Below are 13,819 nucleotides of genomic sequence, written 5' to 3'. Positions count from 1 at the left end.
TATTTTAAATACTGTTTTATATCCATTTATGATTTTACAGTTAATTTTGATTTTTAGGGCCAAATTCTGGTAGTAGCATGGGCAGCCACCGGAAGAAATTGAGTTTGGTAGAGGGGCTGCTGGATAAAAATGAACCTTTTCTGTTTAAATCCCTCTGTAAACCTAGAAAGTGACGGCTCTACAAACAATATGTAATGAGAGCCCTAGAGAGGTGTCAGGGGAATTATTCTGCACATTTTTATCTACTCTGACCTAGTGTTAAGCCCTAAACGCATCCCTGGTCTCCAGTATTGACTACTGCTACCAAACAGAAATTATCAGTCTGGAGAATAATTGCTGTCTGTCAGAAAACAGGTACATGTGAACAATGCTTTTGTATTATATATGTGTACTGTGTCAGTGTTCGGGAGGTGGTGAAACAGAATTAAAATTCTGTGGTGATTCAGTGAATTGCAGTCTGGAAATGGCAGTTCCAATTAGTGGGCTGGATTCAGAGCATGCTGCCCAACTTACGTAATTGAGTTGTGTGCTATGTATCTTCTTTCCAGGCCTCTTACACATATACTGGGTTAGATCCTGAGCTCTGTTATGCCCAGGCAACTTCATTAATTTCAATAGAGTCGCATGGGTGTAACTGAGGGCAGAATTGGGCACCAGTTGAGAAGGACCTCAGAGCCTCTAAAACACAGTAAGCTATAATGTAAAAGTATCTCTAGTAAATATTGTTTTCTTTCTCATATTCTTTTTAAGGCTTTCCAGGACAGCCAGGAGCCAAAGGAGATAGGGGTATGCCTGGACTCACTGGTCTTGAAGGGGTTCCTGTAAGTAAATGTTTTTCAAATGTTTCATATTTATTTTCTGTTAGGCTTGTCACAGGAGACACTCAGTGCTACTGTGTAGTAGCCCCATTAACTGGTGCTAAAGGATTGGTTGTGTGTATTAAAATAAATTAGGTAGTAGTGTGGTTTAATTTACAGTAATGTAAATGGGATCTGTGGGGGAGGGGGGAAATAGCAAAATGAATTCTCTACTATTTTTAATCATTTCTTGAGTAACATAGCATAAGCTTTTACTGTGAATATTGCTAAACCTTTACATCTCTTCCTTCTCCTTTAGTCTCCTTTCACCCCTCTCTTCAAACAAGGATTTGCTGGTATCCTGGATGTTTTTAACTTTGTTTTGCTTGGAAAAGTTAAAAGAGATTCATTAAACAGCTGGTGAGTTAGCTTTTAGTTTAGCTTAGGTAGGCTAGAGAGAGCCCAGCTTGGCAGGCTCACATTGCTGGAGGCCATGCCTGATCCACCACCCACTAAATCCAATGGAAAGATTCCTATTGATTTAGAAGGGACGCTGGTTCAGGCCTGAAGGGTGGAAGCACAGCATATATTAGCAAGAGGAAGTTTCCGTTTAAAGTTTTCACTCAGCTTCACTTCCTTGGTGACTGGGACCCTTTCATTTTTCTTTTTCAATTAGAGAAAATGTTTCCATGAAAGAATTATACATAGGTTCAGGATAATATGTAGGGAGCTCTAAGAATGGATGGAAGCCCTTTAAGTACAATTAGTTCATTAAATTGTAAGCTGTTCATCTCAGGAACTATATTTTCCTTGGATAGCTCAAATAAAACAAGGTAGACAAGGAGAATGGAACATTCATCATGTGATAATTAGCCTTTACTCTTGTTTCATTAGCTAGACTTACATAAGTGATAGATGGAATTTAGCAGACAATCTGTTAGGAACTGCGAGAAAAGTGTGTGTGGGGGTGTGTGTGTAAATACTACAGGGCTAAGAATGATTTTTAATATATTGTATATTTGTTCATTGATTTTTTTAAAAATAAAGACGAAAATTAAAAAGAAACAAAATGCTCTGGGATCTGGCATTGACAGATAAAAGCTCTTGATTTGGCCTTTCTGTGACTGGGAAGTCCTGTTGATCTAGGGGAAGAAAGAGAAGGAGAAATGACTTCTAAGCAAGAACAAAAAAAAATTCTCCTGTGATGCTTCCCAGGGGTACTCAAGGTTATAAGGCACCTTGCTACAATCTGCCCTTAGCATGAGGAAGCCTTGCCTTTGCCTCCTGAGTGTCAGCTTCCCAACCCCACCAGTCATGGGCAACACAAGCACTCTCCTCCAGGCATACACAGGCCCCACTCTCTCTCTGCAGGTTAGTGATAGGCAAGCTCCAATCGTCGAGCCCTCCGAGCGTCCTCCTGGAGTGACCAGCCCCTGGTCCACTGGACACACACAGAATTCACAAATTTGCTACTCCCAAAGGAATAGCATACCCCAGTTTACCAGTTTCACCTCAGGATCACCACTCTGCTCAACTCACAGCACTTAGATTTGTTTATAGTGAAAACAAGTGTTAGCTTATTTAACAAAGAACAGAGATTCAAGTAATAGCAAGTAGGTAGACGTATTAGAAACAATTGGTTACATATAAAACAAAATCATAATATGCTTGTTATCAAACCATAACTGGAGAAACGGCTATATTAAGAATGACCAAATTATCTTGACATTGAGGCCTTATAAAAAGGTGAACTCTGAATCCTTATGGTCAATATATGAACAAGTAGAGTACCATTTTCCATAACATGGCCTTTAGTTCCTATTCAAACAATTAATACAAACATTCACAATTAGAAAACTGGTAAAAGAAGTAAGGAGACCAAGAAAGAAAAGTTTCTGTTATGAGGCCATTATCAGTTAATTCACATTCTCTGTCCTGGCAAATCCACTCTTTTTGCTTACTGTTCAGTGTCTGGGATGAATGTTAGGGTTTTTTTCTTTACACTTGAAGATTTTTTTTCTTTTTTGGCTGGGAAAAAGAAAGCATTAAAAAGGCTTTGAATGGTGCTGGAATTGTGTATAATTTCAGGGTTCTCCAGGTGTGCCAGGACTGATTGGTAGCCCAGGAGCAAAGGGAGAGCCCGGAGACATTTACTTTGATTCTAATCTAAAAGGTGATAAAGGAGATCCTGGATTCCCTGGGCAACCAGGTGTTCCTGGAAGAGAAGGAAGGCCAGGGAGAGATGGCTTGCCAGGTCTCCAGGGCCCTAAAGGGGCATCGGTATGTGTGTGTGTCTATATTTTTGCATGCTATCTTCTGGCTCACTAATTATATGTAGTTGTTATATAATATGCAATTTATGTTTACTTGTCTCATTCTTTGGGCCAAATTCTCACACGCTGACTCATTTGAGTAGAACCCTACTCCTCAGCAGAGGATTTCAGTGGGACTGCTGAGGAGTAAGGGTGTAAGAATGAGGCCCTTACTACTAAACAGCTAAGAATGTTTGCATGACAGTAGGGTCACTGAGCTACATTCGGGCTCTGAGTATATGCTATAGGAATAAGTAAGGCTTACTTAGATGATGTGGCCTGGTGCCTGGGAATAACCAGACCTACTTGCCCTATATTGCTTTCTCCCCAGAACTGTGGTGAATGGGCAGAGCTGGTTCATTTTTCCCCTCCCCAGAAAATTGCTGGCAAGATCACGGGGGTAGTTGTAGACCAGCAATAAATTACTACTCCCGGGATCAAGGAGAAAGCAGGGGAGGCGCTGTGATGCAGAGATGTGTCTCTGAGTCACAGTGTCTCTCAGGGCTTATCCTGGGCAGGTGCAGCTTACCTGCAATACTTTGGTGAGGGCTCTGCTGATAGTCAGAATCTAGCCCATTGTTCAAGGAATGTTCTTCTTATCTGTAGTTAGATTTGTCACTGCAGTTTTGGGAAACTTGAGTGCCATATTTCTTGCCTTTTAGAAAATATCTGTCAGGGGCATTTGGCATATAATTTACTTTAAGCTTACCTGTTTTGTCTCATAAATGCACCTGATGGACAGGTTGTTGGATCCTGTTCTGTACTGTCTCTATTCTGAGGTATCTTATAGAGTAAGAACCAGCAAACTGTAATTTCAGAGAACCTGAAAGAGGAAAAATGTTTCTGAATGCCGCACTTATGCTTTCTATTTGAGGCATTTAGCACAGAACTCTAAACTGGATTCACCTTTCTTGCTACAATTTCCTGTTTTAAATAATAGAAATCACCCAAAAAATTGGAATTCTGTATTTCTGAAATTCTCGGGTTTTTTATTTCTAAAATCCAGATACTTCCTTGAAGTCAGTTACTATTTTGTGGTGCTGATTCTGGGACTGTATAAGTCAACATTCAGCAATTTAAATCCTAGTTGGAAATGTTGGTGTATTCATCAGAGAACTGGTCATTAAATGGCCCCTTCACTGCATTCTGCAACAGGTGTAACTTCCAAGTGCTCTTCCGTATGAGACCCAATCCTGCTTCTAATGCAGTCAGTGGTAAAATGTCCATTGGCTTCAGTGATGCAAACTGGGGGCCAAAGAGTACATTGCAGTGAATCCAGTCTAGAAGCCATAAAATCATAGATGAATCTGACGAAGACCAGTAAGCTTTTTAGATCACTTGTAAGGCATTATCAGTGTGAGAGGTACTGTAAATGTTACTGCTTTCTTCCTAAACTTAGGGTACAATTGGGCTGAAAGGAGAACGTGGTCCCCCTGGCTCAAGTGGATTTCCTGGGGTACGTGGTGAAAGAGGCCAGCCTGGTCTTCCAGGGGTAGGACCTGCTGGGCCAGCTGGTGACAAAGGAGATAAAGGCTTTCCAGGAAACCCAGGTGTACCAGGCCGCCCAGGTAACACTCTAAATACTGAGAGGGGGGAAATTGATGTTTTCTCTTCAACAGATACATGTGTCATAGGAAATTGAGGTAGATGAGACCTATTAGGTCATCAGCATTTGTTCTTTACAGTGTATTTTGCAGCCCTGAATGTTTACAGATAGTTTCCTTACAGAGTCTCCCAGAACAAAGCAGGGAGATCATTAGTCCCTTTTGTGTTAACATTACTCTTCCCACTCCACAAATTTAACCCCATCCTTTCAGAGGTAAGAAATGTATCTGACTTATGCTATCAGACACTGGACACAGGCCTGTGGAAGGGTTACTGCATAAACTGCCCCACTCCAGAAGAAGTCCCAGGAAGGGTCGTGATCCTCACCCTGTGGAGTTACTATTCCTGTCCTGCTCCCTCTTGATCCTGAGGGGTAGTAATTTGTGGCTGGTCCGTACCTTGATACCCTCACTCACAGGAAATCCTACTGTAGTTACCAGGACTATTCCATGTGAGTAAGGGTGTCAGAATCTCAATGGCCTGAGAGTAAGGATACATGTAGCCAAGCATCTGCCCATTTCCCATGTACTCTGCACCCACTTATGTGCCCAAAACCAATATCTGATTAACCCACACAGCTTTGTAAGGGTATTTTGTACACACACATACCCTTTACTCCTTTCCACTGGCATGTCATTTAAGTAACAATCTAGCCCTTTGGGACTGGTGCACCTGTGTCAGTGGGTCTTGGTGAGTTCACATGGCAGATACAGATTTGTGGCAGTCAAAATGACAGCCAGAATTCTTTAGGTTTCATACATTTTTTTCATGCTTTGGCCTTTTTCATCTTCCAGTTAGTGCACTAGAAATGAGTAGTAAAAACAGGAAAACAAAAACCAATGGGCATCTCTAGTACCTCAGAATATATACACCCCCTTGTGTACTAATACATTTGCCTTTTTATTTGTAAGTATGGATTCATCATCTTTACCTTCCTAGGGCCAAAGGGTGAAGCAGGACAAGTCATTCCTCTGCCTGGTCCCCCAGGGTCAGATGGTCTCCCAGGGCCACCTGGCTTCTCTGGAGTCCAAGGTATAATTATCTCTTGTATTTTCTCTCTGTTGCTAGTAAAGGATTTCCTACCCCACAAAGCTGTTTTTTGCATAAGTGCTTAATGTACTATGTCTGTCTTGTTTTCAAAGGTGACAGGGGGGATCCTGGGTTTCCAGGAAAACCTGGACTTCCAGGAGAAAAAGGTGCTGTTGGGCAGCCAGGAATAGGATTCCCTGGGCCTCCTGGCCCTAAAGGTAAGAAAACTACACAGCAACAAGTCCTTGGCCATATATGTCTGTCTCTTAGTTAAGAGTGAGGACTAAATATTCGTATTTTGGTTTTCTCATCTAACATATGGAAGATATACTTCATAGCACTGCCCTCACTCTTTCAGGGCTGGATTGTGACCCAGCATTGTGAAGCCAGGGTAGGGAGTAATGGCAAGTAACCCCCCTTTCCTCAAATCCCCATGTGCATTTGCATTATTGCTCACTTTATTGTGAATCCAAGCTGCATATCTGTTATGTGACTAGCAGATGAGCTGGAAGGAGTTGTCAGGCTATCTGGAGTGACTTAAGGGCATGAGAACCAACCTCAGGGCAGAGTGCGAAGAAGCAGGGCACAAACCCCAAATTCGTTGTGAGTTCTATACTCAGATTTCACTTGCCTTTGTGATAGATGGTCCGTTATCCCAAAAATCACAACAATGTTCAGTTTATTCCCAGTCCCAAAGGACTGGTCACTTAGCCCAGGTCAATTGCATGTTAGATCTCACACAAAAGACAACACCTGTAGCCAATCCTATAATACATTTAATAAAGGTTTATTAGCTAAGAAAAAGAAATGAGAGAGTTATTTACAAAGTTAAAGCAAACAACCATACACACACAAGTGACTTACATGCTTAGGTTCCAAAAGATGATAGAAACTTCTATAATAAGCATCCTCTGTGTGTCTTTTGGGCTAACCCAGGCTAAATGGCTCGGGATCCCTTGCTTATGCTTAGAAATCTTGTCCTCTCAAAGTCCAAGCAGCATAGTGATCCAGTTTCTTCTTGTCAGGGATTTTTGTTCCCTTCCCCCAGAGTTCAAGCTGTCTCTGCTTCATAGAGGGGGAGAGGACAGGGGAGGATCAATTAACCAAGTATTTTGTCCTCTGATGTTCCACAATGGTTTGTCTGGTGTCTATGGACCTTCTTTTGTTGGGCAGGAGATAACACCTCCTATGGTAAACCAGCATTTCACACTTGGTAATGCTTCTCTCCTGTCTGTGGGGGTTTACAGCTTCAGAGCAAACACTCAAATATTATCTTATAACATAGGATAGAGGTATTATAAGTGGCGTGAGCTGGCATCTGGTCTGCCAGCCTCACAGAAGTTCTAAAGGGGAGGGGAATGAGCAGGACTTTCGTTCCACCCACGTCTAACTCATCAATTAGTGGATCTAGAAGTGAGGAAATAAGTTGCATCCAGTAAAGGGCTGCAGTAGATTGCTTTACCCTCGGAGTAAGGAGCAAGAAATGAATTATGTCTCATAGTTGCAACTCCTTCCCTGAATTTCTCCTGGGGCAGCACAGCTATGCACCACCCCTTGACAGGGGCGGAGCATCAAAGCTGAATCTAGCTTTTTGCGTGGAAAAGGAGATGCATTTATGATTATGCAAAGCATACTAGTTCTCTGTGAGGTCTACTTTAAATGATGTTCAGAAAGCTTTCTAGAATGCATTCTTTCCTTTAAAGAAGGAATGTTTTTTCTAAATGAGGTGAATCTGTGCAAATATTAATTTAACATCAGTCATTAAATACATATATTACTTCATTCACCCAAGATGAAATCCTGCAGGTGCTGAGCACCCTAAATTCTATTGAAGTCATTGAGATTTGGGAGTGCACAGCCCCTCTCAAGAGGTGCTCAGCTCCTTACAAGTTTGGCATTTGAGGAGATCGACTTGACCCTGTTTAATATCTCTCTATGTGAGTGTGAATAGTTCATTTTAAAAGGCAGAAGAAACTTTAGGGTTAACTTACTGAGACCCTGATTATGTGTGTTTGTTTTGTAGGTTTCCCAGGTCAGCCTGGCACAACAGGTCAGCCAGGGGCTCAAGGGCGTCCTGGCTTTGATGGTTTACCAGGCACACCGGGTTTACCTGGTCAAAAAGTGAGTGTTTGCAGTTTACGTTGTTGTTTTCAATTACTATTTGTGTGATCAACAATACAGAGCTGTTGCTGGTACTAAGAAAAGTATAGTAGGCCAACTCCTCATCTGGAGTAACTTAGCATATGTACAGAGAAGACCAGTGTGATGTTCTGCGTCCGAAGTGCTTAATTTAGAACACTTAATTTATTGTATATTGACTCCTAATGTATATTATTTGCACCTTAAGGGTGACCCTGGAGTGGGCCTCCCGGGTCCTAAAGGATTACCAGGGCTACAGGGTCCAGCAGGCTTCCCTGGAGAAAAAGGAAATGCTGGTTTGCCTGGCTTACGAGGAGAGCAAGGATTTCCAGGTGTACCTGGTCAGCCAGGAATCCAAGGTAATTAAAAAAATCCGTTACAGCTCAGTATTAGTAACATTTTTTTTTTTTACACTTTAAAAATAAATCTTAATGGTTGAAATTCACACATAGGCAGAAAGCCAGCAAAAGACCTGTGCACCACTTAAACTTCCAGATATAATGTCCATTTCCCTTCCCTCTCTGCCTCCTTCCTGCCCACCTGGCTGTGCAGGCCTTCCTCTTCCCATTGCTTTTGGAACAGCCATGGAGTCAACACTAATGACTTAAATGATGCCTTCTGCCGGCCCTTTGCACGGGGCGAGGGGAAGAGTGGTGTGTGAATGTCACTCAAAGTGTCGATCTACTATCTGCACCAAGCAAGCTAAAAAAGTAATATGGCAAAATAATTGACTTATGCTTTATTTTTCCCTGTAGGTGACCCAGGTTCAGATGGATTACCAGGTTCACAAGGTGCCCCAGGTGTGCCAGGAATAGGCCCTGTGGGGCCCCCTGGACCTGCAGGAGAACAAGGGCCACAGGGACCAACAGGTGATACAAAATTCTTCCTTTTTCATTTATATCTGGAATCGATTTTATGGATCTTATGGGCATTAATATGGGGGAAAGTGGTAGGCCGCTTTTATAATATTTTCCAGCCTTTTAAAAATGTAAACTCTGTGGATAAGAATCTTTAGAAAATGAGAATGTCATCAGGCTTCATCTCTGTGACCTAAAACGGATGGTTGATGCACAGCTTCCTCACTAAATCTCTGAAGGCTGCATGTACCAGCTGATGTTGCAGATTAAAAATAGAAATGGATAAGATTGCAAAAGCACTTAGATTATGACGATTTTTTCACTTTGTTTTCCTCTGCTAATAAAGAAATGTGCTTGGTTTTCTGCAAGATGCACAATTTACAGAACATTTGTACTTTATACTGTAATCTAATTAATAAAGTCGTATGTGCTCTATTAAGAGTTGGGTTTTTTTCCCTGTAGGACTTCCTGGAACAAAGGGAGAGAGGGGCTACCCAGGTCTCCCAGGACTAGATATGCCAGGACCAAAAGGAGATAAGGGTAGCCCTGGCCAGAGTGGGCTACCAGGTCTGGTAGGTTTACCTGGCGTACCTGGTCAACAAGGAAAAGGTGGACTTTCAGGCTTTCCAGGTATGCATTTTTGCTTTCAGAAAATTAATCATTTGGGTTTTTTTGACTGTTTCAAATACCAATAGTAAGTTAATGATCTGTTTTTTAATTAAGCAAAACAAATTAAGAATAGGCTGTGGAGAAAACGGTATCTATCTTTTTTATTAAATCATAGTTGTGTGCAATTCTGTGTCATTATGCCACTTAGTTGTATGCCTATCATTGCAGTTAGGGTTTGATCCCGGAAGATGCTGAGTACTCAGGCTCTGATCCAGCAAAACACTTAAGGAGATGCTTAACTCTAAGCATCTCCTTAAGTGTTCTGGTAGATCAGACCTAGATAGCTTTCAAGGTCAAGCCCTTAAATTGTGGCTAAGGATCCAGCTTTAAAAAACAAAAGCTACTGCTGTTCTTCTGTGAGACTCATCCCTGATGTTTAGGCAGTGTTTGATCTCAATAAAACAAGTATTAACCTGGAGCAATTGTATTGTAATTGCAGCTGAGACTAGCATCTGACCCTCCATCTCATTACTTTGGAATTTTAAGGAATTGTCTCTATTTTGGATTGATCTTGATTCTCTACTTTTCATCTATTTTTTACTGTTTCTTTCTCTATCAGTTTGGTTCTGAGTGGTTACTAATTTATCTGCCTCACTACAAACTCATTTAACAGCCAACTGGGCTTGCTATGTATATGATATTATATATAAAACACACCTGGCAAACAAACTGACAGGACAGAGCCCATAGTTCTCGGTTAGCTTATTTTGGGTGGGATGGACTGGATTTAAATATTTCGAGTGGGACCAGTCATAAGTTTGAAAATAAAATACAATAAAAGATTGTGGGAATCCTGTGCTAACAATTTTAAAAAAATCCAACTGCATTTCTTGACCAAATTATTTTGTAATACATATATATGTATATGTATTTATATATATATATAAAAATAGCATTTGTTAAGAGATTATATTTGGATGATTATGTTTTGTTTTCTGAGACAAAAGGAACATATATTGTTTACTAGACATATTACTTACTATTTTTTATTAATGATTAATATAATCACTGACAGTACAAATTTATTTTTTTACATATGTATTAAGATAAAGGGTGACAAACACAATAGGTAATGGAATATAAAGTTGAGACAATATAGATTATATAAGACTATACAATTGTTTAATAATTTGTTTTTTTAAATTAGTTCATCCCATTTGATTTCTCTCCCCCCCCCCCAAGAGTTCAGTTCCTAATGTAATACAGGCAGTAAGTCATTCAATTTCTGTTACTTATTTTAGTCAATTACATTTCTATTAAATATTATTTTGCTTTGATTTCAGGCATCAAAGGAGAAATGGGAGTTATGGGGACCCCTGGAATCCCAGGTTCTCCCGGGCCACTAGGAAATCCAGGATTACGGGGTGAAAAAGGTAGGAATTTTTGACAAATGAAGATCTAGCGAGAAATCATTAAGAGAGATTGCCTCCGATGAGAATGTGAAACTGAAGTCATTTTAAAAATCCACTATGGGTTTGGATGTTCCAGGAGGACAGAATATTGGAGTCAGGATCTGCATGTTGGATTGAGTTCCTGCTTAGCATATTTACAAAGTTAATGCAAGTTTAAAACTTTTATCTAAGATAAGGTATAGTCATTAGAGCAAAAAACACTGAGCCAGGGGCACCAGAACTGGTGCGGGCAAGGGGCATTGGCTGTCCCACTTTTTGAAAGTTGACAGGCCTGGCCCGTCTCCTTTACACCCGGGGCCTGGTCCCCTGCCCCTCCTCCTCCCCCCAAGCCCCGCCCCACAACCAGGCCAGAAGCTGGAGCCAGGTCAGGGTAAGAGCTGCACAGGCAGCTGTGGGGAGCCACAGACCCTGCACCTGCCCTGGGTGGGGTGTCTGGGAGGCAAGGAAAAGGCTGGGGGCTGATCTCGGCCCCCCCCCAGGCAGTGGAGGGACCCAGGCTCCCTGGCCAGGCTCCAGCTTCACTGGGGGGGGGTGGGCCCTTGTACACCCTCTCCCCCACTTTTAGGAAGACTCCATTGCCCCTGCACTGAGAGCACGGATTCTAAATGTATCATAGACACATTTACTAAGCTCAGTTTCAACCTTAATAGGCCATTCCTGTCCCAAAATACTTAAATTGGCACCTCAGCATGAATATGCATCAGTCTGAGCATCTATTTATGGGGTAGATGCCCTATACCTTTATGTAAAACTCCACAATAAATGAATAGGTTTTAAAGAAGTTTTAAATTTGTAAAAAGTGGCAGGAGTCTGGTTTTACCCCCACCCTGTTAGCAGGTGTTAGAACCCTGCAGGGAGCTGCTGATTGGTTCCTGCTGACTCACTGTTGAAGACAAGGCTCATTAACTCCACCCTTGATAAAAGGCAGGTGGGAGCCAGAGGCTGGGGCTGAGAATTCCTAAAGAAGGAACCCCAGAGTGTGACCACACTCATAAAATAAGTGTATTTTTGACAGGTTTCAGAGTAACAGCCGTGTTAGTCTGTATTCGCAAAAAGAAAAGGAGTACTTGTGGCACCTTAGAGACTAACCAATTTATTAGAGCATAAGCTTTCGTGAGCTACAGCTCACTTCATCAGATGCATATCGTGACACGATATGCATCTGATGAAGTGAGCTGTAGCTCACGAAAGCTTATGCTCTAATAAATTGGTTAGTCTCTAAGGTGCCACAAGTACTCCTTTTCTTTTTGTATTTTTGACGTGTGTTAACAGGTCAAGATAAAACAGACTCCACCACTACAGTTTACCATGACTAGCTAACACATATTAAAAATGCAACGGTCTTGGCTACACTACGATTTTAACATGTTAAAAATACATCTTTTATTTTCCTAGTGAAGACAAGGCCTTGGAAATAGCCACGTCTGGGGAGTAGGTGTGGACTGAAGTGTATGTTGTTTTGATTTGAGTGGCCTTGTTAGCAAAGCTGGACACCAAGAATAGGATGCACTAAGCCAAAGGTTTTTTTCCATGCAAGAGCAGGTTAAGTACCAGCCAGATCAGGGAGGATTCAATAGAAATTACTCCAAAAAATATGGAATTTAAAGGAGAGTTAAATCCCTCCTATAGGTTTTTCTAGCCATCCCATAGGATTCTATCATTAAATTTGCCTAGGTGGGTTTAAAAAAAAGAACTGTAGAAAGATTGTCATTAAATTCTATAAGACTTTTTCACAGGGGTATTACTATAAGGTGCTCCCATTTGAAAATTGGACACATTGTATCTGATGGAGGAGGTAGGATAGGGAATGACAATACCAGAAGCTTCCTTCCAACCCCAACCCCATTCTGCAGGGACAAGGTAGGTGAAAAAGTGGGAGGGCCATACCACCTGAAAGGTGCAGTGATTTAAATATCCTCCTGGGCCACTTCCTTAGGCAGGGCTGTTGTGGAGCCCTGGTCATAAATTAAAGCAGCTTTCTGGTTGGCAGAACTCAGCCTCCCATGCAACACATGGGAACATGGAGTAAAAAATGCCCCATCCTTTCCCTGTGGAGGTAAATCAGACTCTTCTGACCTTGGTACACTTAGCTCACAGTTTGAATTAGTAATTACTTTGTTTTGTATATATCTGTCACACATCATACATTACTGTGGTATTCTGGTATTCTCTCACTGCAGGTACTCCAGGTTTTCCGGGTACGTCAGGGCCACGAGGTGATCCTGGTCTCAAAGGGAGTAAAGGTGAAGTAGGTCTACCAGGAGAACCAGGAACCATAAAGATAACGGACATGGAAAATATGAAAGGTCAAAAGGGAGACCCAGGAGAAAAAGGTAACCTTTAATCTTTACATTTGGATAAGTACCAATCTTTATCTATTTATGTATTAAAGGTGATGCTTAGTGTTTGTCCTCTGTTACATCTTGGTTTTAGAAAGCCAGCTTTCAAAAATCAAAATCTAGGAGCTTCACTGTGACGGGTCTGGCACCGCAGCACCCCTTTGTGGCAGGGGTGCGTGGGGTGTTGGTACCTCGCCACTCAAGTTCCCACACCCGCCCCTGTAAGCATATCCTGATGTGGCCTAATGGCTGGTCTCCCCGCACTCGTCCCTATGCATCTTTTTCATTTTTGTTTACTTTTTTATAAAAATTATTATCAAAATGATTATTGACATTTTTGGTTTTAACACTAATCCATTTTTTGGTAAATTAAGACTTTCAATGACCTTTTCATTAACCTTTTCAGTTGGGTAAAAGGCACCATTTTTCTTTTAATAACGAAATCTTTCAACAATGTTCATTGAAAAAATTCAATTTCAAACAAAAGCCATTTTTCAACAAAGCTGCTTGTTTTAAAAATTTCAGTAGCTACTCTCCAGCACCCAGATTCCTCATTAAGACTAATTTATTGTACGATACTAACAAGAAGTGAATCAACTAACAAAATATAAAGGTAAAAATATTTAATTCAGAGTGACCCTTTCCTCTGGTATCAGAGGG

At 41.3% G+C, this 13,819-nt stretch overlaps 1 protein-coding gene across 2 annotated transcripts in view; it reads left to right on the top strand.

Moving 5' to 3' along the window:
- COL4A1 (collagen type IV alpha 1 chain) overlaps positions 1-13,819 on the top strand; it is a 209,249-nt gene that overhangs the window by 160,212 nt on the left and 35,218 nt on the right. For both annotated transcript variants that reach the window (XM_084610506.1, XM_084610507.1), the window contains exons 24-34: positions 751-821; positions 2,886-3,077; positions 4,509-4,677; positions 5,654-5,746; positions 5,857-5,961; positions 7,767-7,864; positions 8,091-8,241; positions 8,638-8,751; positions 9,202-9,369; positions 10,692-10,781; positions 13,001-13,153. In XM_084610506.1, the coding sequence (XP_084466632.1) occupies positions 751-821; positions 2,886-3,077; positions 4,509-4,677; positions 5,654-5,746; positions 5,857-5,961; positions 7,767-7,864; positions 8,091-8,241; positions 8,638-8,751; positions 9,202-9,369; positions 10,692-10,781; positions 13,001-13,153 (1,404 nt within the window). The remainder of the gene's footprint in view (positions 1-750; positions 822-2,885; positions 3,078-4,508; positions 4,678-5,653; positions 5,747-5,856; positions 5,962-7,766; positions 7,865-8,090; positions 8,242-8,637; positions 8,752-9,201; positions 9,370-10,691; positions 10,782-13,000; positions 13,154-13,819) is intronic.

The sequence above is a fragment of the Lepidochelys olivacea genome, assembly GCF_965140295.1.
Source record: "Lepidochelys olivacea isolate rLepOli2 genome assembly, chromosome: 1".
Classification (NCBI taxonomy): Eukaryota; Metazoa; Chordata; order Testudines; family Cheloniidae; genus Lepidochelys; species Lepidochelys olivacea.
The sequence above is the reverse complement of the archived record's forward strand: the minus strand, read 5'-3'. Positions and strand labels throughout refer to the sequence as shown.